This window comes from Dunckerocampus dactyliophorus, chromosome 3 (genome assembly GCF_027744805.1).
Source record: "Dunckerocampus dactyliophorus isolate RoL2022-P2 chromosome 3, RoL_Ddac_1.1, whole genome shotgun sequence".
Lineage (NCBI taxonomy): Eukaryota > Metazoa > Chordata > Actinopteri > Syngnathiformes > Syngnathidae > Dunckerocampus > Dunckerocampus dactyliophorus.
The window spans coordinates 2,130,500-2,157,723 of NC_072821.1; the positions used below are offsets into that span (position 1 = coordinate 2,130,500).

Below are 27,224 nucleotides of genomic sequence, written 5' to 3' on the forward strand. Positions count from 1 at the left end.
TGGTCTAAAACAGCCAATCACAGCAAACGGTCGGAAAACATTGACACTGACTTACTGCTATTACAACATTGGTCCTGTTGCTGCTGTTTTGTGCAATATACTTTTTTCATAAATGACCTTGTGGTCAAAGGAAGCAAGTTTTCCTCTTTTTACTTTCTCATGCACTCCAAATCATTATTAACTCATTCAATCCCAGCCGTTTTTCAAAAGACAACCCCTCCAGTAGCGGCCCTTGTAGACCATTTTGACTGATCGTTCAAGGCTTTCTATGGCTTTATAAACACGGAGCCTACCAAAAGAAAGATGAGACTCCCGTCTTTCATCGGGAAAAAAAAGACTGTTTCTACCGTTTTCCGTTCTTTAGTAATCAGCTCTGCCGAGCTCTGGCATAATGCACGTCTGCCACCTTGTGGCCGTTTTTATGGCTTCAAACTGCTCCGAAGTGAAATCCATGAGTGGAGAGTTGCGTCATCAGGGGAACGTCTTTGGTACTGAACGAGTTCAAGTAAAATAAATAGTTCAGCCTCTCTCCAATTACAGGCCGCTTCCAATGAACGCCTCGTCCCGTGTTGGTGTTTAAGTAAATAAACACCCCGGCTACGAGTAGAGCATTTACAGTAAGCCATTGCAGCGTTAAAATGGTTACCATCGTTAAATCTTGGCTCCACTCACCAGACCAGACCAGACCAGACCAGACCAGACCAGACCAGACCAGACTGTTTAATGTAACTCAAAAGTTACCAAAAGAAGTCCAAACCGCCTGGGCGCTGGTGAACGGGACTGCTTAAGCAGCTCCGCAGTAAACCCTGCCCGGCACCGTACTTGTCCAACACTAAGTTGACTTAAATGTCTCAAAGAAAGACAGAGCCAGGAAGATGGAGAAGGGCTGCTGGCCAACACTTAAAAACCTGGACTGGAGCTCTTTGAGATGAGATCACTGACTTGTGAGGACGTTTAAGACTTAGAGATGAAGATGTTCGGCATCACGTTGTTGCAGGTCCCCCACAGGACAGCCGCCCTGCAGGACTTGAGGGCAGACTATGGAGGACTTCGGGGCTCCTGGGGCACCTGGGGGTCCTGGTCGGCCTGCTCTCTGACCTGCGGAAGTGGCGTACAGGAGAGGAGTAGACCCTGCCTGCGGGTGCACATGCCCTCCTTACGCCAGGGACACGTCATCTCAGCCTTGAAACCTTCAGTTCCTGCGTACCGAGACGCCGGGAGATGGTCTGACAGCGGAGGTCGGCAGGAACTGCATCACGTGATGGCGACGCCACCTGGTGGACGCAGGTACTGCAACATTGCATGCAAGTCATTATTTACCGTAAAAGTGATTTAATCAACAAATCTAACGTACGACTTTTTGCTAACTCAACAAATCAAACGTGCTAACGGCCACATGCTTTTGCTAAAGTTAAAGGCGATTTTGTCGTCAACAAACCTAACGTACGCATTTTTTCTCTCATCAAAGGCGATTCAGTTGCCAAATTGAACTTACGGCCTAACGTTAAAAGCAATTTAGTCATCAACAAATTTAACGTACACGCTTTTGCAAAATATTACAGGTGATTTAAATTGCTAACAAATCTAACGTACGCGTTTTTGCTAATGTTAAAGGCAATTCACTCATGAACAAATCTAACTTACGTGGGTTTGCTAACATTAAAGGCGATTTAATCAACAAGTCTAATGTATGACTTTTTAACTCAACAAATCAAACGTGTTCAAGGCCATTTAATCGTCAGCTATTCTAAAAAACGTGTTTTTCCAAAAATTAAAGGCGATTTAGTCATCAAGAAATCTAGAGTACGTGTTTTTGCCAAAGTCCAATGCGATTTTGTTGTCAACAAATCTAATGCACGTGTTTTTATTATTAAAGGTGATTCAGTCTCCAACAAATGTAACGTACACATTTTTGCTAACATTAAAGGCAATTTGGTCGTCAACAAATTTCGTACGTGTTTTTGTTATTTTTAAAGACCATTCAGTCATCAACAAATGTAACGTACGCATTGTTGCTAACATTAAAGGTGATTTAGTAATCAACAAATTGCATGGACACGTTTGTGCTAACATTACCGGCGATTTAGTCATCTACAAATCTAGCGTACGTGTTTTTGCTAACGTTACAGGCGATTTTGTCGTCAACAAATCTAACGTACGCGTTATTTATAACATTAAATGCAATTTAGTCATCAACAAATTTAACGTACGTGTTTTTGTCAACAAAACATAAAGCCAAGCTAGCGACTTCAACTAACCTGTTTTTTTTAGTGACGATGAAAGGCAAATGAACATGAATGTCTTCCATGGACCTAACGTACAGTATGTCTTTTCGTAAACATCGGAGGCCATTGTGAGTCTTTGGATGTTTTCAGCTAGCCTGACTAACCTGTGATCTCGTGGTTCTCAACTTAGCGAGGACTGCCAAATCCTGCCGCCACTAGACCATCAAGAAATCAGAAACAAACAACAAACAAGTGCTGTTTTCCTTTTCGGTTCCAATGGTTACAGCATTTGTCCAGGAAATACAGCAGCATCTGGGCTGCATGCTGAGGCGTTGGGTCTGAAAGCCTGCCTGACCCGCTTCCTCAAACCTCACACTGTGCAAAGCTCAGTCAAAGGCTCGGCTTGTGCTTGGCAGCTTTAAGATCCACTTCCTGTTGCCTTTGAACAAATAACACAACAGAAAGCGGGGGGAATCCATGGAGACAAAATGATGACCATACAGTAGGTTCTTAGTTTGGGTTTGAGGGTCCTGAGACTGACCCAAAATGTGAAAGATTGTTTAAAGTGTAGAAGAAGGGTTGAGCATGTTTTATTGTGTCTTCAGGAGGATTGGTCCCATCACGCCAGGCAGGTACGGCTATGGAAAAGCTCCTTTGCATTCCAGCGCGGACCAGACTGCTTCTGGGCGGGTCCACCGCCCCAACAGACACAAACGCTCCGCTTCCTCCCAGCGTGTTGGCCTCAGGTCGCGTCACCACAGCACAGCCCAAACGCAGCACCTGTGGGCGCCGCTCTACCGGCAGGGCTCGGCCAGACAGAGTCCCGGATCCCAGCAGCAGAAAGCGGAGAGGCCGTACGACCCCCTGCCCACTTCTTTTTGTACAGGGGAGCACGCTCGCCACAGGCTCTGCAGCAGTAATGTACGCATTTTTAATAACGCATATCATCAACTTAGTGGCCGCTTGCATGCGTCATGATGCAGTCGAAGAGCGTCAGTGGTTCTGGGTATTGTCACCAAGGTAAAGTAAACCACAGTCCAGGCTCGTGTAGATCCTAACAGAACTCACAGGAACCTGCTTCTAATCTAAACACAATAAAGCCCATCGGGTAATGTGGACTTCCTGGAGGCACAAAAAGGAATTCTCTACGTCGTCATACTTCATTCATTCCATGTTTGTTTTTTTGTGTGTAACCTTGTCCTCACCCACCTTTGGGAACAAACAAAGCCTCGCTGCGGGGTCAAGGAGAGACGTTGGCATTGGACCTCCTCGTTTGTTTGGATTTCAAACATAGGAAAATTCATCTGTTCCAGGGTCAAACTGTGGCTAGAATAAAACCTTTATTACCTACACGAGCAATGTTTTCAGTCGCATTTGAACTTTTGGAATTGTCATACTAATGTAAAAAAAGAAGTTTTCCAGTAATAATCTAACATTTTTAATGAGTATAATAGTGTAAAAACCCGTTTTAAAGCAGGGCTGTCCTAACGTTTTCCAGCGAGGGCCACAGAGTGAAAAGTGAAAGGATGATGTTTCGTAAAGCAACACATCGAGATGTGCTAAGAAGCTACATGTAGCTCAGGAAAAACCTGCACTTCACCTTTTGTAATATCGGGAAAATGCTACTAAAATGATGTTTTTTTTCCATAATAATACGACTTTATTCTTGTAAAATTGGGACTTTTGTGCTTCATTCGATTATGACTAGTATTTTGACTTTATTCCCGTAAAATTGCAGCTGTTTTTCCATTTCTTGATTTTTTTTAATTTTCCAACTATTTCATTTCAGCTTTCCTCTTGTAAATTTTCTTCTCGTAATTTTAACTTGATATCTTTTAAAACAGTAATGAATTCTTTCTTTATTTCAACGTTGTTACTAAAATGATGTTTTTCCTCATTTTAGTTTATTCTCATAAAATTGCAACTTTTTTTCCATTACAAAACTACTTTTTTCCGTTAATATTTGGACTTTACTTTGGTATCATTTCTGCTATTGATTTTTTTGTATAGTTTTCCAAATAGTTCAACTTCTTTTCTTCTCCTGATGTTTACACTTTATTCCCATGTTATAAATTCCCCCCCTTCTTCCAAAAATACCATACGTTAAAAAAAACAAAACAACTTTTTTCTTTAACATTTCAACTTCATGCTACTAAAATGGCATTTTCCTCACACTATTACTTCATTCTTGTGAAATGATGGTTTTTGTCCTTTATCCTCACGTTTTGACTTCACTTTAGCAACATTAAGACTTTTAGTGCAATTCTACCAGCATTTTCTCTTCAAAGTACAAACCTTTTTGTGTTTTTCATAAACGGTTGGCCCTCAGGTTGGTTGAGCGTTCCTGCAAAGGTCGTGCTCTGACGTTTATGTTGATTTCCAGGCCTGTCCTGCGTCCGGCAAACACATCAGAGCTGTTCAGTGTTCCACCTTCAACAAGCAGCCTTTTATGGGCCGACTGTACGAGTGGGAGCCCTTTCATGAAGGTAAGCATCATTTCTCATTTCATGGTAAATACGTCGTCGAAGAAATAAACACCAATGATAACGTTTACTAGTTCTGAGGTCGCGTTCTCCTGACCTGTGAGTTATTCTTTTCTTGCCTGGCAAATACAAATAAATACAATAAAGAATACTCGCTCCAAATTGTTCAATCGTCCTTGGTTTGTGGTCAAATTCTCGGAAACAAGTCCAGTTCATGTTCTCAGATGTCAAAAGGCAGCATGATCATGTTTCCTTTCACTTTAAATCTGCTTTCAGTTGTGGGCGGTCAACTCTGCCAGCTCAACTGTCGGGCGGCGGGCTTCAGGTTCTATGTGCGACTGTCCGATAAGGTGATTGACGGGACGCCCTGCGGACGCAATGATTCTTCTTCTGTGTGTGTGGAGGGACAGTGCACGGTAGGATGGCACCCCATTATCTATTTATTCATCTAGCTAAGATGCACGGCCAGGAGGGGGCAGCAGAGGTTTGCAGTGAGCAAGGACAGTGTACTTCTCAGGACTGAAGCTGAGGTCAACAGGACGTTTGGATCAAATGAGGACTCTTTGTACTTTCAACCCTCTTTTCCCTTCCAAGTGGCTAAAACACACCCGTCGCATTTGGAATGACAAGCTGCTGCGTAGGAGCGAATGTGATCTTTGCACGTCTTAACAAAGAAGGATCACCTTTCTGTCCGTCCGTCCAAAGCGGTGCGTTCACTTCCTGCTCTGTTCCGCACGCTCCTTCTCATCCGCCAAAAGGGAGGTGACTTTTTTTCCCCTTCATTGTTCGACTCGGACCGCTCTAGTCATTCGACCCGGAAATCCTCCCTTCCCGGGTGAGCAGTAACGCCAAAACATGTGGCTAGAATGAACCAGGACTGCTCTGGTCATAGAAACCAGCACTGATGAGCTTGTCAAGTGCTTCTGGGCTTGTAAGTCAGACTGGGATGTTGTCAAACTGCTTCTCCGATGCACGGCCGCACAGTATGGCGATAGTACACAGGGACACTACAAAAACCAAGCTACATTGAATGCATCAGTAAAAACAAGTGACCCGCAATACCGCTGATTTTGTTTCCGTTCCGATACTGTGTAAAATTCAGGCTGGTATCAGCAATACTTTGTGCAAATTTGAAAAAGTAGTGTGTTTCTTTTTATATTAGGATTTTATATATGATATTATATATTTCTTGTATTTTATATTAAGGTGATGTACATGATGTATGAAAATGATCGATATTTTGATTTGAGCATTGATTTTAGAGCATTAAGAGCTGGTATCGGAAGTATCGAGATTTCAGCATTGATCCGCACATCACAAGTAAAAACAAGACATGCTAACCAGCAGCGGCGCAAACAAGGGTCTCTTTGTTGCCTAAATTAAGCATTTTCAAGTATAAAAATGGCAAAATGAAAGAAAATACAAAAGGTGCATTTCAAGACGTTGTGATGATGCGTGTCACTAGGTGTCAGTCATGTCACATTGATGAGACAATAGCCACTGCAGCAAGTACTGCAGGAAGTACTGCATGCAGGAAGTACTGCAGGAAGTACTGTCCGGAATAGGAAGTAAAAAATAAAACAATAAGGAACTCTGTCAAGGTTGAGGTGTGAGTCTGTCTTATGTCTTATTTATGTTTAATGTCCTCCAGATTGGGTCATGTGAGTGTAAAGGTGACTATAGAGGTGTTATTTCATGTTGAGAGGGCTTTAATAATGTTCAAAAACATATTTAGAAGGTTGTAAACAGGTTTTATGTGCTCTAACTATGAAGAAATGTCATTTATGAACATTCACTTACCACGGTTGGGTCTGGAACCAATTACCTGTGCTAATCATTTGAAGTATCATAAGAGATCACCATCCGGCAACTTCATCTACCTCTGCATGCACTTTAAAATGTCTCTACTCAGCTGTCGGTGTGAAAATAAACAAATTAGTGTTCCGCTTGCCGTACTGTTGTTTGCAGTGAACTCGTCACCGCTATCAGTGCAGGCTGAGCAGTTTACTCCTTACTGCTATTGCAACATTGGTTCTGTTGCTGCTGCGATGCGCCATATAGCGAGCATGTGGCCATTCCCCTCCATTATCATAGTAAAGACATGAAGGTGTTGTATACATTGACTGAGTTTTGACCTTGAGGAAATGACAGCGTGCTTCCAATGAACGGCCCGTCCTCTGAGCGCTTTCGGTGAAATAAACATAATAAATAAATAAACATACCATAAACAACGTTTATGGTAAAAAAAAACAAAAAACAACCTACACACTCCAGGTAATGTTCTAGTTGTAGGTAGCAAACCACTGAAGTGCTTTCAAGGAATGCATCCTGAGAGTCTGGGCGCTTGTGGGCGTGTTGACGTTGTCCCAAGTCCAAACATGCTGAGACAACTTCCTGAGGCTCAGGAGCGTCAACATGCCGAGCATCACTACCAGACTTTTCAAACTGCTTTTCCCATAAACGGATGCGGGTCGGCGGCCAACAGGACCTTTGCACATGCTCGTGGGATCGTGGTGACGGTATCCACATCACTCCGGAATTGTCTGGCAGTGAGTTAAGGAGGTCAGAGTTGACTGAAAGGGCAGCGGAGTCTTGAATCTTGTGGGGCCGCTACCGTACAAAGTCTGCGTATGAGAATTCCAGTTGTAGGACAGTCCAGGCAAACGGTGGCAGAGGACTTAAGACGTGAAGGAGATGACAGATTCATGTCTCAGCGTTGGACCATACGTCCTGATCCTGGACTGCTGTCTGTCTCCTTCTGGCCCGCTGGCGCTGACATGCTTGAAGTCCGCCGCTGGCTTGCGCACCATCTCATGAAGTTTGTGTCTTGAGGACAACCTCTCCACATCTTCCTACCCTTTCACTTCTTAGTGGAAACAGAGTAGAAAGTTGAAGGTGCAGAAAGCAAGAGGGCACGGTGCCAGCAGCCCGGTTAGTGACATCTGAGGGCAGATTTATGAGGGTACAAGTCTGGATGCTGGAGGTTATTTTTAGTCCTCGTCCTCGTCCTCAGGCAGACAGACGACTCTTGACAGTGACAGGACGCCATCTGGGTGGCTGCCTATTGAAGAGCACGTTTGATTCCTCCTCGGGTCGCTGGGGATGTCAGACGAGTGCGGCTCTCCATGTGTGGTCCACGCTTGTTGGGTGCCACACGTTTAGGACCCATTGAGATGAAGACATGTAAAGAAGGCCCGAGTGTGTTAGGGCCACACTGACAAGAGTAGTCTTGGAAGTCTGACAATACTTGAAATAACATAACAATAAAAATGGCGTACCACCAGAAAGCAGTAATCTTTTTATGTAAATAAAATACTAATTTACAAGGAAATCATGGAGACAATAAAGTTGAAATATTGCAAGTTTTTTTAATATTACAAACTTGTGCTATTGCAAGAATTAAAAAAAAATAAAATTCTTTCAGAGATATATTTTATTATATTTTTCAAAAATATTACATACAATTAGAATTAGAAAAGCACTCGGAGACCGCAGACCTCCGCCAAGCACCACAGTTCCCCCAATATTGGGATTTACACCCTAAATATTACTGTAGTCCTGCATTTATTTTGCCGACATATTTGGATTCCTTGACCATGAAAACACACCATGGAAGGGTTTGAATGACTTAAAGAATGCTAACATGCTAACACCTAGCATAAGTGTTTTTATAAGTGCCTACCTCTGAAAATGATAAAAATGTTAGTATAATTGTTAGCATGCTAACACCTAGCATGATGGCGTGATAAGTGTCTTAATTTTAGAAAAAGTGAAGATTTTGTATTATGAGAAAAAAATTGGTGAGAGCAAAATCCAAATTTACAAGGAAAAAATAAAGACAATAAAGTTGAAATATTTTGAGTAAAAAAAAATAAAATATTATAATATGTTTAAATATTATTTAATAATTATATTATTATTATAAAAGTTGCAGTGTTACTAGAAAAAAAACTATTTGAATTAAAGTTTTTCCTCAGAGATACTTTTATTATATTTTTCAAAAATATTAAATAAGAATGTTGACAGGAAATAAAAAAAACAACCAATTATCAATTACTAATTACGTCCCTCGCTATATCACGGTTTGAATAGAAAGTTTACATTTTGATTGTAAAACAATAAAAATTATTTTGAAAATAAAGTCTTTAATATGTGAAAAAGGCACAATTTTCAAGAATAAAGTTGTAATTTTGTGGAAATAACCTTTTAATATCCTTTGACAAAGCACACAATTGTGCAAGAATGACGTCATACGAATACATCATGCAGCTTGTCAAATATTCAATAAGATGACAGCATGTGGTGTGTGCGGAGGGTCACAGGGTCAAGGCACTTGTAAATTAGGCACTTATCTTAAGGCGGGTGTATAAAGATGTGAAACTTATTTTGTATGTTGTTATGTTTTGTATGTGGGTGATAGCGTGCCATCACCCATCAAGAAAGCGCTAAGTACTGAAAGTGACACAGCAGCTCTATTCGGATTTTACACCACGCCATGTAACTTTACACAATTCCTACTAATGTAAATAGCTAAAATGCTAGCAGTGTATTATTACCCGGCAAGAAAGTGCTAATTGCCGAAATTGATACAGCAGTTCTATAGTGATATTACACCGTGCAATGTTGTTTTATACAATTCCGAATTACATACCGTAGTTTGAATGCTAACATGCTATCAGTTAGCATGCTATCACCTACTTGTAGCAAGAAGCGGTATGTACCAAAAGTGCTAAAGCGGTTCTGTGGTGATTTTGCACCATGCCATGTAAGTTTCTACAATTCCTACTAATGTAAGTAGTTAAAATCTTAACATGCTAAATGTTAGCATACTATCACACAGCAAGAAAGCATGAAGTACTGAAAGTGATACAGCAGTTCTATAGTGATTTTACACCATGCCATCTTGGTTTGTACAATTCCAAAAGACGTAAATAGATAAAATGCTAAGAGTTAGCATGCTATCATTTAGCAAAAAAAAGCATAAGTACCGGAAGTACTACGGCGGTTCCGTAGTGATTTTGCACATGCCATGTAAGTTTGTACAATTTCTACTAATGTAAGTAGGTAAAATGCTAACATACTAACAGTTAGCATACTATCGCCCAACTAGAAAGAGTGAATTACTGAAAGTGATACAGCAGTACTATAGTGATTTTACACCATGCCATGTAAGTTTCTGCAATTCCTACTAATGTAAGTAGCTAAAATGTTAACATGCTAAAAGTTAGCATACTGCCACCCAGCAAGAAAGCGTGAAGTACTGAAAGTGATACAGCAGTGATATATTCATCTTACACCTTGCCATGTTGGTTTATACAATCCCAAATGACTTCCACAGATGAAATGCTAACATGCTAACAGTTGGCATACCAGCATGAATGTTTTGGCACGGATCCCTCCCACCCTCGTCCACCAGCATGGCTGAGTGTATGTGCAGCTTTAATGAAGCTATAACAGTCGCTCCGTTATTCCGCCCTCCTCCCACACACCTCCCCCCGCCTCTCTTTACAAGGGGGACTGGTCGGGACGGTCTCTGTAGTGAGAGTGGCTTTTTTTTTGAGGGGGGCCAGGACGAGGCTGTGGACTGGAGCGAGCGATCGCTTTCTAACGTTGGGGGAGAGAGAGAGAGAGAATGCTGACCGGATCGACCCTGCTGCTGCTCGCCTGCCTCCACGTGCAGGGGAAGCCGCGCTCTCAGGTAGGACGACGCTGCCAACCTGCTAGATGATGCGCTGACCGGACACCCGCTGGTTCACGCTCTACTTTTATGTTCTGAGTGGTTTATCAGTCAGCGACGCGGCGGACAGCGGTCGCTATATTAGCTGGAATTAGTCTGTCACCGCCTGCGGGCCCGATAGTTTTAGATTGACGACGCCGGTGTGTGGGGGGGGGATCAGGTCGTTAATGGACTTCAAGGGATGACACCCCCTCCCATCATCCTACATTTAAAGCTACAGTCGTTGGTGGTTCTGAAAATGAACAACATTGCATCTTGAAAGTTCCCCTTAAACATCTGCCGTTTCTGTGACAGTCAAAGATCCTCTATGTGGCAGGAGAGCTCTGCTGTTTTTAAGCACCTACTGCAAAAACAGTCAAAGATCTTTTTGACAGGAACACTGTTGATTTTAAGGATCTGCAGCAAAAACACTCATCAAAGATCCTCTATATGACAGAAGCACCCTTCCATTTTGAAGGATCTGCAGCAAAAACACTAGCAAGACATCCTTTATATGACAAGAATGCTCTGCTGTATTTAAGCACTACTGCAAAAATACCCTTGAAGATTCCACTTGATGACAAGACAGCTCTGTTGTTTGTCAGCATCTACTACAAAAACCATAGTCAAAGATCCTCTATAAGGCTGGAGTGCTCTGCTGTTTTTATTGATCTGCAACAAACACACAAGCCAGAGATGCCCTGACAGGAGCACCCTGCTATTTTTAAGGATCTGCAGCAAAAACACTAGCCAGAGATCCTTTATATGACAGGAACACTGCTGTTTTTAAGCAGTACTGCAAACATATTCAAGATTCTACTTAAAGACAGGAGAGTTCTGCTGTTTTTAAGCACCTGCTGCAAAAACACAGGTCAAAGATCTTCTTTATGACCGGAGGAACACTGCTGCTTTTAAGGATCTTCTAAGGAACACTCATCAAAGATTCTTTATGTGACAGGAAAGCTGTGCTGTTTTTAAGCAATGCTGCAGAAAATACCAAGGGTGTACTTAATGACAGGGGCACTCTGCTGTTTTTAAGGATCTGCAGCAAAAACACTAGTCAAAATCCACCATACGACAGGAGGGCTCTGCTGTTTTTCAGGATTTACTACACAAACGCTAGTCAAAGATCCTCTGTATGACAGGAGATGCTGTTTTTAAGGATCTGCAGCAAACACACCAGTCAAAGATCCTCCATGCAGTAGTACTCTGTTTTTTTTTTTAAGGATCTGTACCAAAAACAGTAGTCAGAGAGCCTCCATATGACAGGAGAGCTGTGCTGTTTTTAAGGACCTGCTGAACAAACACTTGTCAAAGATCCTCTATATGACAGGAGCACTCTGCTAATTTTAAGAACCCACTGCAAAAGTGCTCGTCGCAGGTCCTCTTTGTGGCAGGAGCACTCTGCTGTTTTTAAGGATCTATTGCAAAAACGCAAGTCAAAGACCCTCTCTACTACACACGGGGGCGTGCTGCTGTTTTTTGTCATCTGCCGCATGCTAGTCTCTCCCAAATGTTTTCCTCCTCTTAGTTGAAGGATTTAGTTGCACTGCAGTAGAATACCAAGCAGTGCTAGCCTGATACTAGCATACTGCTAGCCTGTGTCATGGACGTGTTTTACTTTCTGGCACAAGAACAACAAAAACAACCTGAGCACATCCATTATAAATCAGAAAATCACCCAAAGCTAAGGAAAGTGCTATCTAAGTCCAAACCATTATTGCTATTAATATTAAATATGACTTTTTCTCACATATACTGTACGTTAGCATAAGGAGGCTAATGCTTGCTGTGAAGTCATTCCAAGATGGCGGCCGTGCCGTATTTGAACTATTGTATGCAAGCCAGGAGGATGTTTAGTGGACATATTGGGATTTGTGGAGCTCTTCACACAAGTAAAAAATGCTAAAATGTCTTCTTTGACATGGCGGCTCATCTGGAAATGCAATAAAAAATCTCCCTTTTGAGACTACCCGCGTCCAAAGACGAGGAATGTATGGTCAATCTGGGAGTCCAATTAGCCAAGTTGTCCTCCAGCACCCACACGCTGGGATGACGCACATCTTTAAGTTGCTTTAAAGAGGCGGCCGGCGTCTGTGACATGCGTTTACGCTAGTCACTGCTTCATACATGGGGAAAATAAAACACCAGTATAGCCTCTCGACTACTGTCACGCTACATGCGACGTACGTCACATCACACGTAAAATATCTTAAAATAGTATTTTAGTATGCCACAAAACCTGTTAACTGATCGACATGAGCTTTAAATGATAAATAAAGAAGACTACGTCCACATGTAGCAAAAACAACAAATTCTAAGCAAACTCAAAAGCTTTCTTCAACCGTTGTTGTTGCTATGGGATGTGACGCTGACACATTCATTCCATTCCTGAGTGTTACATGCAGAAAACAATCTGAAATGCACAGAAATGACATATAAATGATGTATGAAAGCGCTAAATTAATATTTAAAGGTTACTTTAACCTTCATTTAAGATGTCATTGTTGACGTGACTGTCCCCAAAGACATGATGTGGTAGTGAGATCGACACCTTCCACTTCAACACCACCTTCCTGTTTTGCCCAGAGTTATTTCTTGAAATCAATAGTGTTTCTCACCTCAGTAACCCAAAATGGAGCTGAAAATAGTTGCAAGTGCCAGCATTTTAATTAAAAAGCTGTGAGAAACACTATTGCATTCAAGCGATAACTCGTGGCAAAACAGGAAGGTGGTGTTGAAGGGGAAGGTTTTGATCTCGCTGCTACATGGTGTCTTTGGGAACAGTCTCATCTTCAGTGAAGGTAATAGTAACCTTAAATGTCCATTTAGCCCATTCATTCATCATTTATATGTATTTAGTATTGTTTTATGCATGTAAAACTATAAAAAATGTGTTTGTGTTAACATTTATGAGCGTCAACCGCTGATGACATCATAGACGGGCGACGTAGCAGACGTCCGGCTCCGGTTGCCATTTCGTTAGCAAGCTAAGGATGCTAACAAGGATGTTTTGTGATTAAAAATACATTAAGAACACAGTTGGACTCACGCCGTGTATTAACCAAATGATGAGACGTGCGCCCGTATTGTACGCTAACCGGAAAATGCACGCAAACCGAGGCAAAATTCTGGCATGCATTTTCAAAGTTAACGGGAAAACACGCTAACCGGGGCGGACACTGAACAGTACAGTCATATCCTTCAGCGTAGGCTAATGAAAACAGCAAAAGAGAACACGTTACAATATGAAGTTGTTCGTCATTTCAGCCATACTTTAAAAGCGTCTGTCGTGGCACGCAAGCTCCGTTAGCTAGCTACTGTTTGCGATCAAGCGAAGCTTGCTTCACGTTAAATCATAAGGCTCCAAGTCGAAATTAGTGGATTGAATCACACAAATGAGTAAAATAAGTTGGATTCCCCTGTAAATATGCATGCTAGCTTTTAGCCTTTAATTCATGTTAAACATTTCACTGGAGGAATGTTGGAAACGTGTGTTTTAATGTCAGCAGGCTTAACCTTGATGTTATTGTGTAAGAATGAAGGCTTGTTGCGTTGGTGCCAACCATTCCATCTCTCCAGTGACAAGTGCGTGTGCGTGTGCGTGTGCGTGTGTGTGTGTGCGTGTGTGTGCGTGTGTGCGTGTGTTCGTGCGTCTTGTGGGAAAATACCCAGTCAGGATTGAAGGTTTAAGACCGTGTTTTCTTCCAAAGTTGACTGGGAGTCTCATTTAACCATTTCCAGATGAAGGTGGGATCTAGCGACGTTTTAAAAAAAGAAAATATAAAATCCCATTATGGCTCCAGCGAAGCGGGCAGATGGCAGCTGGGAGCCACCCACTGAGAGAAAGTCACTCATGTGGTGAAGAGCGGAGCTTTTCTTCCACAAAAACATGCTGAGGTTTCTCTTTTTAGGGTTGTCAAAATAGCGACGTGCTCGACATCAGCGACACCTCGGTGTATTTTGATCGCACAGGAGGCGATAATTCAGCCACACATTTGAGTTTTGAAGAGCGAAACGGGAGGCTGTGTTTGTATTTTACTCGCATGGCTAAAAAAAACAGATTACGTCAACTGATTAACTCATTCAATACCAAAGAAGTATTTATACGTTTCTATAAACCCGAATGCCCGAGCCATAAGATGTTTTTTTTTTAAGCAAGAGGCAACAAGAAGTGATGACGCAACGGCACACTAATGGATGTCACTTTTAGAGCAGTTGTAAGCCAATAAAACAGCCACAAGGTGGCAGGAGTGCATTAGGTAACAGCTTGGCATGGATCTTTTGCATGTAAAAACACACTCGACAGCAAGGAGGAAGTGGAAGAGCGCAGCGTGCAGAAGGTTAGGAATTGTAGGGAAATTTTAACGCATGCATACACACGCGTGCACACGCGTGCACACACATGCACACACACAGTTTTGTTCCAAATGTGAAAATTGGAATTAGTTCATGGTGTTATGTTTGTAAATAAATTGTTATTTTGATGTAAAACAACCCTTTTTTGTGTTGTTTATGTTGTGGTGTAGTTGTTTAGATATTTGAGCTGTCACAAAAGCAAAAAAAATGTGTCAAAGTGAAATTTATGCCTGAAATCTCTTCACAAAAAGCTGTTTTCTCCCTTTTCTAGTTGGGAACTGATATTTTCCTGAAACTTACCTACTGTATGTTTGACTGCTGATTACTAAAGAACGGAAAAAGGCAGAAACACACTTTTGTTTTGTGATGAAAGACGAGAGTCTAATCTTTCTTTTGGTAGGTTCCACGTTTAGAAAGCCTTAGAAGACAATATTCTGTGTGCCTCAAAAGATCAGTCAAAATGGTTTCAAATGAGCGCTACTGAAGGGGTTGTCGTTTGAAAAATGGCTGGGATTGAATGAGTCAAGAAGCGTTTCCCATAAAGACACTAAAAGAGGTGTGGCACGGCTCAAGGACGAAAACAGGATGTGAAAAAAATGACGCAGACTGTTATAATACTATACTATATGTTAGCATTAAACGCTAAAATCCATGGCACCGATGTCCGCATGGACCAGGGTTTCCTCCCACAGTTAATTGGTTCATTGGAGACTCTAAATGGTCCATAGGTGTGAATGTGAGTGTGAATGGTTGTTTGTCTATATATGCCCTGCCATTGGCTGGCCACCAGTCCAGGGTGTACCCCCGAAGTCAGCTGGGATAGGCTCCAGCATACCCCCGCGACCCCAAGGAGGATAAGCGGCATAGAAAATGGATGGATGGATGAATAACTAGGGATGCCCAGTGTGGATGTGAATTTTTTTCAACCCACCAAAAAAAAAAAAATGTCAGGAGCGTCCCCGTGAGGACAATTAAATGCGTGGATTTTTAAGCCAGCCCAACCTTTTAGAATATGATAAGTCTCTGAATGTATTCTTTGTAATAATGTTGTTTTACTGAAGCTAACCAATAATGAATCAGATATTTCTTACTAGGGATGTCCCGATCGGGATCGGCTGCCGATCCGCTGTATTTTAAAGACAGGATAAAATCGGCTTCCGCCACGAGATCAGGCCGATCCGGTTGCCGCATAATGTTGGTAACTCTGGGCTGCACTCCAACATGGGAGGTGCCGTAACGCGCCTCAAAGCTGGTTGCCACTCGACTCCCGCCACCCGCAAGAAGAAGAAAAGGCAACAGCAGCATGCAGACGTGTCCGTGGTGCACCGTGGTGTAGTAAACTTCACGATGGCCGTTGGATATTCGGCTCCATAGCTACAGCGGGTGTTGCCCCTCACTGTGCCCGGACTGCTGTGTCATGGTGCGGGGAGCTCGCATGCGAAGTGCCGATCTAACCGCTGGTTGTTTTTGCCAGGGACCGTCAATAAATTACTATTTCGTAGAAGAGTTTACTAAAAAAAAAAAGTCATATATTCTAAATGACGCCACAAATTGATCTATACCCTTGTCAAATGTATGTATGTAAGTATTTTGCACGCCCATTTTTTCCAATTTTAGGTTTTTATGGGATGGACTTTTATTGGATTGAGTTTGTTGCAGAATCCAAACAATAATGTTGGTCATGCTGTGTAATAAAAAAGTCAACTCAGCAATACTTTGCTTGCATTCTTTTTAATGCTTTGAAGAGCTATTTTCATATCCTCATTCATTCCACAAATTCACGTTTGTAACAAAAGGTCATTATTAAAAAAAAAAAAAAAAAGAAAGGGATTGAGATTAGTTCAGATCGGCAAGACTATAAAAACATCAATGGGGTCACGCCTGCTTCTTACCGTTCATGCGGTTTCTGGTGCCTGGTGATTTTGCATGGTGCTCATCATTTTTCTTCAGTATTTTTTCATTGTACTTTTTTGAAAAGTAATGTTAATCCCGTCTCGTTCTCGTGGACCCAACCTCATGTTTCAGCTCGTCTCGTGACACCCCTCGTGGCCGCGGAGCAACCCGGTGCCACTAACTAAAATGATTTGTCAGCATTGTTGGACGTCATTCCAGATTGAATTGGTAATACTTTATAGGTCATACTAATACAGTATAAACAGCAGAGCATGTTTATTGTGGGCTTTCTTAGCTCAGCCGCTAATTTTGGAGGAATTTATCAAGCTTTTGTTCTTAAAAGTTAAGTGTTGTTTTGATAGCGATGACTTTTTGACTTCACAAATTGTCCCGGTTCTTCCCGTAAGAGCGTCACACATTCAAAGTTGGCGGTTATTCGATATTTCATTGACAAGTCAGATAATGGATCAGTAAATCACGCCGCTGGGTTTATATGCACTATATGGCTTTAGTGGCGTGTTCCCCGTCCAAGTGACCGCAGATAACCTCGCACCGTGTCAGCGTTTGTTTTACAAGCGAAACCTTTTCCCCCCTTTTTTCAGGCAAAAATGACTGAAGGGATTTGCACCGATGACACAGACGAGCGCTTTATCAGTCGTCATGTCACCAACACCTCCACGTGGCTGCTTTTTGAGGCGTTAGGCTCGCTTTTTCTAGCTGGAGGATCACATTTTAACTGTTGGTTGAGCTGTGTCATTCCAAACTTGCTTCACTTTTTTAGCGTTGTTACCTTTGCCTACCTTTTGCTGGTCATTTCCTGTTTGGAAGGTGGCACAACATGTTTGCTTTGTTCCCTAACAGAGAGAGAAAGGCTTCTGGATGACATTTATTCCTCATTTTTCCTTCTAGTCCATCCTGCAGTCATTTTTCTTCTTCCTCTACCGCCTTTTCATACACTCACCTCCCTCTGTATTAAGTGATTACAATACTGTCAATGTCAGTCATACTTTTGCACAGACTTTAGCATGTGTTAGCCATGTACAGTAAAACCTGGTTACTTGCTGGTTGCATGCCTTCCCTTAGCATTATCTACTAGTTTATGTCCCTATGAGATGTTAAATACTTACATTTGAAGTGTTTACGTGATCTTTGAGCTGTGTTTATGTTATCAGCCTTTAAATGCGGACACCAAAGGATGCATCCCATAAATTGGTACTGATAATGTACCTCTCTAGTCCACTAGGTGGCAGTAATTTGCTTTACAAAGCACGTATGCAAAAATAACCTAATGAAAATGTTGTATTTTTCTCCTCTGATCATCCCTCTCGTCCTCCAGAGTTTGGGATGTGATGGATATCTGGGCTCCGGGAAGGTGATGGACAAGTGCGGCGTGTGTGGAGGCGACAACGCCACCTGCAGGCTGATCTCGGGAGTCTTCCAACACACTCTGTCCAAGATCGGCTACCACAAGATTGTGGAGATCCCGCCGGGAGCCACCAAGATCAACGTCACAGAGATGGCCAAGAGCCGCAACTACCTCGGTGAGGGAAAATACTCGTTCAGTCCTTTCTGGGACAAATTTGTTGGGCTTTCAAAACAACTTTCCTCATGGGAAAATAATGTAAACCGTTCCAGGGTCAAACTGTCTCCATCAAAAGCCTGTATTAGTTGTATAGGCATGCTTAAGTGGCGTTCAAGTGTAAAAATAACATTTTAACTTCATTCATACGTATGGACAATGAAGAGTCGCCAATGAACCTAACATGCATGGTTTTAGAATGTGGGAGGAAGACGGAGTACCCGTAGAAAACCCACGCACGCATGGGACAACATGCAAACTCCACAGAGATGCGCTAAGGAAGTTTTCAAAGCCAGGTCTTCTCCTGACTGCGTGGCCAACATGCTAACCACTAATTGAATTGAATTGAATTGAATTGAATTTTTGACTACTCTGTCACGCTGTGTTAGTTCTTTCATGGTCTGAGCAGAGGTCTTGCATCATGCACACTGGTGTGAAAATGTGTGTCATTTAAAAGTTGGCAGTGACTAATATTTACATTTAAGTGTGACAAATATGCAAGAAACTAAGAAATCAGGAAGGGGGCAAAGCCTTTTTCGCACCACTGTACGTGGTCGTATCGGTGAAACTAATAGGGTTCTTGCTGTGCCAGAGAGAAAACCCTATTTTTATTCTTTTTTAGTTGTATTATTTTTGACTACTCTGTTATGCAGAGTTACTTTTTGGATGCTCTGAGCAGAGGTCTTGCACAATGTCATTCATGGGGTACTAAAAAAATAATAAAGAATTAAAAAAAACTAATAAAAACTGGGACAGAAATAATGAGTTGAATTCTGACCTTCAGCTGCTCGTGTTTGATTGGTGCAAACAAAACCAAGCTACTTTGCACACCTACCTCAGACATCGTGGATGCGATTAAAAAGCAATTATTGATAAAATGATGATCAATTGCATGTTTCCCTGCCTCGAAAATGAATAGAATTCTTGCTGTGGTCGACCAATAGGGTGGTAGCGGGGGCGGTCTTTAATTGATGTCGTTAAAGACACAGCGGCCGTTGGTTTACGCTCTTTAGCAGCTGTTGGAATGTGAGGTGTGTGTAATCAGAGCATCATAGCCCCCCATTAGTGGTATAGGACCCTTAAACATGCTCCCCCCTCCCCTACACGAGCCTCCCACCCTTGAACAAAATGCACAAACATGCTTTCATTGAACCACATGAAGCATTTAGTTTCATTTCAGCACCCTATGAATAACAGTAGTGAAAATCCTTTATAATGGATTTTACATGAGGGAGGGAGGGGGCTGCCTGCCTGTCCATCCTCACCACATCCCACGTATTCCCCCAATAGGACTCTTTTGTGTTTTTACTTCTCCAAACACTCTTTTTACAAGCCTGTCTAATGTTACACTTATAATGTTTTTCTAATGGCCTCCACTTAATCCAAGGAACTGAGGGGGAGGGGGGAGCTTTTCGGGAGATTTTTGTTCCGTGATTTGCTTGTAAGGTCTGCCAGCAATAAAAAAACAAAAACACGATAATGTTTTGCTTTGAAAGTTGGCTGGATGCTGGGAAAGTCAAGTCCCAGACTTCTTCTGAGGGTTACAGTATACCATTCACAATTACACCAAAAATTTGGGGAAATTTGGCACTTTTTAAAGTTGCACAAAACATTGACGCCGGGACAAAACATGTCGGCATGCTTGGCGAGACACACTTTTAGCACTCTGGTCAAAGGACTTCATCTGTTTTGATTTTTCTTTGGCTTTTTGTGACTTTGCTACAGTCATTCCAAAAGCAAGGAGCAGCATGAAGAGCTGAAGAAGAACTGGGAGGGAAGCAGGCTGTAAAAACATATTCTATACAACCACTTACTTTACGTATTCCATCCATCCATCCATATTCTATACAACCACTTACTTTACGTATTCCATCCATCCATCCATTTTCTATACAACCACTTACTTTACGTATTCAACGTTGAAAAATTGTCTTAACTAGATGTGCACGATATCTCCTTGTAATACTGATACCGATAACTTTCTGCTTCTCAAGACCAATATGATACCGGTGGTATCACGCAGCGGGGCTCCAGGTGCGACAGCAGTCGGCAAACCCGGCGTCTTCCACCGCTGAGAGAGGCTGCTCGTGTAGTCCAATGCATTCATTTATTTTTCTGGCACACGCATACGGGCGAGTGTTGTCCAGCGTTGGCGACATCAGCTGCCGTTTGGCGACATCAGCTGTCGTTCGACTGACGATCGCATCGTGAGCCTCGAAAACTCTGCCAGGTTTGTTCTTCAAAGGCCAGCCTTTTAACGTGCCACCCCGGCGAGATATTTTCGTGGCGTATTTTGCAGGATGCAAAATTTACATCATTCTCACAAACGACAGCCAAGTTCCACACGGCAGAAATGATTGGTTTGGTTGTGGCGCGCCTGCGCAGTGTGAAGGAAAGCGGGCGGGGAGACGCTCGCAAGAGGCTGCACGCCGCAATAGTGCTAGCCACAGGTGATCGGCTTTTGTGATCGCCGTTTATCGAATAAACGGCGTGCTTTTTCACGGATATAGGACGATTTTGATCGGTGGCCGAACGATGGAAGCACACGCAGCGGTAGATAAAGCTGCTGGATGCTTCAAATGCAGCCAGATGACGTCTGAAGGTTGCCTACAGCCACAGCTGTAAATCCCAGTGTGTTTTGAGTGGAGACCCCAGCAGTTATTTGCCTTTGTAGCTCACACACTCTGCAACTTACAGGAGACTCTGGTCAATCAAATAGAGGCGTTAATTGGAGCATTTACAGTAAATTATGCCAACTCTGCGTCGGCACGTGTTCAAAAATAAATGTTTTTACGTTAAATGTTTCTTCTTATTCTTGTATGACAGTTAGGAGTGTCTTAAATCTCCATCTCCCGCAGCGCTCCGAAGCCGATCGGGACGCTCCATCATCAACGGCAACTGGGCTATCGACCGTCCAGGGAAGTACGAGGGAGGGGGCACCATGTTCACCTACCGCCGACCCAATGAAATCAGCAGCACGGCTGGGGAGTCCTTTCTGGCCGAGGGGCCCACCAATGAGATCCTGGATGTTTTTGTGAGTAATACATAAGCTCAGATTTGCACGTATTTTCATAAAAAAACAAAAAATCACTCTGCTCCTCCTCAGATGATCTTCCAGCAGCCCAACCCTGGTGTTCACTATGAATACTTTGTCCCGTCTCAGAGCCCAGTAGATCAACCAAACCACACACCTGAAGGTACACCTGACTCATGCGTTACATTGACCCATCATGCACTGCAGCAGCTGTCAGTCCATCCCGTGTGCGCGTCTTAGGGAACGCAGTGAATGAGCAAGGCGGCTCGGGCCGCACGGAAAACTACGACCCAGCGGATGGGGCGCGGTACCCCCCTCATCGCCACGACAACCAAGCGCCCGCCACCAAGCCCCCCCGACGTGAGCGGGACTTCAACTGGAAGATGGTTGGAACGAGCGAGTGCAGCGCCTCCTGTGGCAAAGGTCAGACAGCACTCTTTGTTCACACCTTCACACGTCGTCGTGTTTTATTCATGCATCGTCCTCCGGCATGTGTCGTTGAGGTTTCCGGTATCCCATCTTCCACTGTGTCCACCGACTGAACCGAGTCCAAGTCCAGGACACTTTGTGTGACAGCAGCAGCAAACCGACACCACAGGAAGAACCATGCAACCTGCAATCCTGCCCGGCGTTGTGCGTGAAAACACACTCCATGTTTAGCGAAACAAATGATCATCTTATTGTTCCTGATTTATTCTTTATTCTTATTATTATTACATCATCATTATCTTCTTCTTCTTCTTATTATTATTTTAACCATTGTGAAAATTTTGTATTTATTTTTCAATGATATTTTTTAATTTTAAAATATGATATTTTCTCAAATATTCTAGAGTTATTTCATACATAACTACTGTATGACATTGGATATTACATTTGAGCATATGTTAAATCAGAAAAAAAATGACCTATTTAGTAAATAATAATAATAATTGTTTTGAAATCATTCCATTTTTTAAGTTAAAAAAACTCTATTTTGTTAATATTATAAACAATAGTTATTATACTACATATGTTAATTTGTAATGTTATTTTATACACCTCTGTTAGTTTAGTAATATTTATTCTATAGAAAAAAGTTTTAAAATTATGAGATTCTAAAAATGTTTAAAAAACGATATGTTTATTTATAATATATAGTTTATTTTTAAAATCATATTTTCTCAAATATGTTATGTATTTTTTTTTACTGTATTTAATAATGTATTTGAAGTTTTTGAAATATAATTATGAAATATTCTTAATTAATTAAAAAATTATCATTTTAAATTACCCTATTTTATACTATATACAGTATATGTTTTTTTAATATATTAAATTTATTATACTACATGTTATATAGCAATATGTCATGTCAGTCATTTTTTTTGTGGAAACATTTATAAAAATATTAAATTATAAAAACGTTCAAATTGTTTAAAATATATATTTTAAACAGCATAATTTCTCAAATAATATATTATGTAGTTTAAAATATCTATTTTTAAAAACTGTATTTAATTTATCCAACTTTTAAAGTTTTTGAAATAGGATTATTAAGTTTAAAAACAACGCAATTATTTTAAGAGATGATGCAGTATTTTCTTAAATACTACATTGTGACATACAATATATGTTTTTATATATTGAATTTATTATACTACGTGTTATATTGTCATATATTTTTATTTCAGTAATATCATTTTTTGTGTGGAAAATGTTTTAAAAATACAACAAAAAAATTGAATTAACAATTCTAATTTTAAATATATATTTTTTAAAAGAATATTTAAAGAAATAATACAGTATATGATGTATTCTTTTTTACTGTATTTAATTCATCCACATTTACTTTACATTACACTTTACATTTAAAAAAAATGAAATACCATATTTCTTCAAATACTGTCTTGTAGTGTTATTTGATATTTGTTATTATTTACTTGATTATAAGAGATATATTGTAATGTATCACATGTATTCATATTATTTAGTCGTGGAGGGAAAACGTTTTAAAATATATGATCGATAACCTCCATTGCACCAATACAGGCCTGATACTCTCTGCAGTCGAGTAATAGAATGATTGCCAAGGTCCTGCTCACATGAACTTTTATGTGTGGACTTCCTGCAGCTGGGATATCGGCGTGTGGTCAGAATGCAGCAAGACGTGCGGCCTGGGCATGCAGCACCGCCAGGTCCTGTGTCGCCAGGTTTATGCCAATCGCACCCTCAACGTGCACACCAGTCGCTGCGGTCACCTGGAACGGCCCGAGACCGCCGGCACCTGCCAGATGAAGATCTGCAGCGAGTGGCAGATCCGCTCGGAGTGGAGCTCCGTAAGTGACAGCGTATTTTTTTCCAAATCTAAGTGTTTGCTACAACGTGTTTGTCGTGTCTCGGTAGTGCTCGGTGCCGTGCGGGCTGGGTCAGAGGTCACGGGAGGTTCGTTGCGTCAGCAACGTGGGCGACTTTGTTCCCGACGACGAGTGCAACATGAACCTGCGGCCCTTCGACATAGAGAACTGCGACATGGGAGCCTGTGCTAAGAGTTGGTTCTACACAGACTGGGGCGCTAAGGTACCACTGCTGTAAGAGTCTTCTTGTTTGGACCAAGAACCGTACACTCACTGGTAGGCTTGTCACGGTAACTCATTTTGCTGGTCCATAACTATGCTTCAAATTATCGGCGATAATCAATGTTATCGACAACATTTTGGAGACTGTGACAGATGTAATTCACATTTGAACCACTAGATGGTACTCAAGTATACTATACCTGTGTGAGCCACATTAGCTTGACACAGAAGTTGCCTTTACGTATGTTGTTTAAAATGTATGCCATACGTTTAATGGCATTGCATGGTTGCATTTCTTTTGCAACGTAGCGAGCGCAACGTAGTGAGCGACACTGTCTGTGAGCGCGCATCATTTTGCACTGTTTTGTTTATATTTGCCGACCAACCGCCTCAGTAAGCGTTGACCGTCGGGACGAAGGCTCCGCTGCCCGAGGCACCTCTGTCGGTAGTTTTTTGTCCCAGTTGAGAAAACTGCCAGTGTCGGTCGTCGGTGTTCATGCTCTCACCTTGTACATTCTGGTTAAAACCGAAATATTCCCTCACTGGGGCTGTCGGCTGTGGCATTCGCCTCAAAGCATCGCTTCTGTGCCGTCATCCATGTTAGCGTGTGCTGCCTCATGAGGATAACTGCTAACCTCTGTGTCCACTTACTAGCAGCCCCGCCTCCACAAAGAGGCTGACTGAGACGAGGGCTCACTCTCTCCGTTCATTCCACTATAGAACCAATGCGCACCGACAGATGCAGAGTGAACCCTCTCGTCATCCAGCCTGTGTGGCACGGGCGTCATAATTATCAACCTGTTGGTTTTTTTAATCTTTCGATTAATCGATTTATCGTTTATCGTGACAGGCCTGCTCATGGGCCACTTCATTAGGTACACATGGAGAAAAATAACAGTCATGTAATTGATTCACTTAAATTACAAAAAAATGTTTGATGAAAATAAGTAACAAACAATTGATTAAAAAAAAGATATTTATTTCAATCTTTTAAAAAGACAACATTTAGCCATTATAGTAGTCAGGGACATTTGACTCAATTTGCTTGATCATCTTTGGAGAAAAGTGACAGTCATGTAATGCATTCATTGATGGATTCATTGCAAAAAAAATGTTTTGTATGATAATATATCAAAATGTAGATTTTCTTAAAATACATTTGATATCTAAAATTGGATGGGCACTTCACTCGATATCCTCCATCAACTGGGAGGAAAATTAACACAATTTCATCAATGAATTGTATTTTTTTAATAACATTTTATTGAAATGAAGAATCACCGATTAATTATTTTTTTATATTAAAAAAATATGTTTAAATATATTTTTATAGCTATGAAAAATGAATTATCCGCTACGACATTTTATTCCATGCACTTGATCAGCTATGGAGAAAAATAACAATCATGTGATCGATTATGTAATTGTAATTTTAAAAATATCAGTTTATTAAAAAAAATCTTTTTTTTCAAAATAATATTTTTCTAACATATTTTTTATATAAAAAAAAAACAATTTAGCCACGAGGGATGGACATTTGACTCAATATTGTCCATCAACTATGGGGAAAATTAACACAATTTAATCAACTAATTGTATTGTTTTAAGTTGTATTCTATATTTACTACTCTTTATTTATTTACAATTAACAATCAGTTCATTGCAATTTTTCCAGCATATTTTACAAATATATAATGCAATTTAAGAACAAATGAATTGCCTGGCGTATCATCTACTTTGAGAAATCAACGCCAGACCTCAAATAAACACCTGCTTTCATTTTGCAATACCACTGTGTGTTTACCACAGCACACTGCCTCCAGAGCATACGCGGCAGCCATTTTATTTGTAGTATTTTTATTATTTGTTTCAATAAGAATTGTTACAACTATTTTTTGGACATTTAAATATGGAAAAAAAGTATGACGTGAAGAATAATGTTAAACTACCATGAGAAGTGCAATGTGGAAGCAGAACAACAGAGGCGACTAGATGTAGTGTCCAGTGAGTGTATTCATGTGTTCCTACTCGCTACAAAGCAGGAAGTGTAACCTGTTTTCTCCACAGTGCTCCGCCGAGTGCGGAACGGGCGTGCGCACGCGGAGCATCCTCTGCCTGACCAACCACATCAGCGGCCTCCCACTGGAGGGCTGCGGTGGCGAGAGGCCCCCGGACACTCAGGTGTGCAACAACGGCCCCTGTGAGAACGCCATGGAGTGGTTCACCGGGCCCTGGAGTCAGGTATCAACACCGTATTATCCGATGGATACATGACGCTGTGACAGTTAAAGTAACACACGTGCTCAATGTGTGTTAGTGCTCGGCAGAGTGCGGCGCCGGCAGCCAGCAGAGGTCAGTGGTGTGTCTGATGAGGTCGCACGACGGCTTTGCCGTGGCGCCTCAGTACGAGTGCTCGTCATTGGAGCGACCCCTCAGCCAGCAGAGCTGCAACGTGAAGGCTTGTGGAGCAAAGTGGTACTACACGGACTGGAGCGCCGTGAGTCTCGTTGCACAATACCATCATCAGGCTTATTAACTACTGCACATTTTACAATGAGTGTTTCAAACAAGACCAAGAAAACGCAAAACATGGAGAGATGTAACCCAGCTCTCTGAACTGAGGTCTGAAGGGACGTCCTGCCGCTCAAACTTGACTTTAGAGGTGTATTTTTCCCAAAAATGTTGGATGAAGGTCACATTTTAGGACCTCTGTAGTGTTGATTTTAGAGGTTGCACTGCATATTGCCTCATTCAATACCAAAGACGTATTTATACGTTTTTATAAACCCGAACGCCCGATCCCTAAGACATATTTATACATCTTTTATGTTTTTTTGCACGAGAGGCAAGAAGAGGTGATGACGCAAGTGCACACTAGAAAATGTCACTGTTAGAGCAGTTTTCAGCCATAAAAACGGCCACAAGGTGGCAGATGTGCATTTGGTAAGAGCTCGGCATGGATCTTTTTGCATGTAAAAATGCACTCGAGAGCAAGGAGGAAGGGAGAGAGCTTGGAGGAGTGTAGCGTGCAGAAGGTTACGCATTGTAGGACACACACACACACACACACACAGATTAGTTCCACATGCGAAAACTGTAAATAGTTCATGGTGTTATATTTGTACATACATTATTTTGATGTACAACAACCTCTTTTTTTGTATTGTTTATGTTGGTGTAGTTGTTTAGATATTTGAGCTGTCACAAAAGCAAAACATATTTGTGAGAGTCATGCTTGACATGTATCTTTTCACAAAAAGCTGTTTTTCTCTTTTTTTTAGTCAGGAACTGATATTTTCCTGAAACTTACCTATGTTCTTCTGCTTATTACTAAAGAACAGAAAAAGGTAGAAACAGACTTCTTTTTTCTGATGAAA

At 41.5% G+C, this 27,224-nt stretch overlaps 1 protein-coding gene across 1 annotated transcript in view; it reads left to right on the forward strand.

Annotated features, from left to right (window-relative positions):
* LOC129178056 (thrombospondin type-1 domain-containing protein 4-like) overlaps nt 1-27,224 on the forward strand; it is a 32,651-nt gene that overhangs the window by 3,320 nt on the left and 2,107 nt on the right. The window contains exons 4-16 of the mRNA XM_054769780.1: nt 998-1,287; nt 2,831-3,146; nt 4,609-4,711; nt 4,985-5,124; nt 18,013-18,217; nt 21,114-21,289; nt 21,362-21,452; nt 21,530-21,712; nt 21,793-21,922; nt 23,403-23,607; nt 23,675-23,848; nt 25,915-26,088; nt 26,165-26,344. Of these exons, the coding sequence (XP_054625755.1) occupies nt 998-1,287; nt 2,831-3,146; nt 4,609-4,711; nt 4,985-5,124; nt 18,013-18,217; nt 21,114-21,289; nt 21,362-21,452; nt 21,530-21,712; nt 21,793-21,922; nt 23,403-23,607; nt 23,675-23,848; nt 25,915-26,088; nt 26,165-26,344 (2,367 nt within the window). The remainder of the gene's footprint in view (nt 1-997; nt 1,288-2,830; nt 3,147-4,608; nt 4,712-4,984; nt 5,125-18,012; nt 18,218-21,113; nt 21,290-21,361; nt 21,453-21,529; nt 21,713-21,792; nt 21,923-23,402; nt 23,608-23,674; nt 23,849-25,914; nt 26,089-26,164; nt 26,345-27,224) is intronic.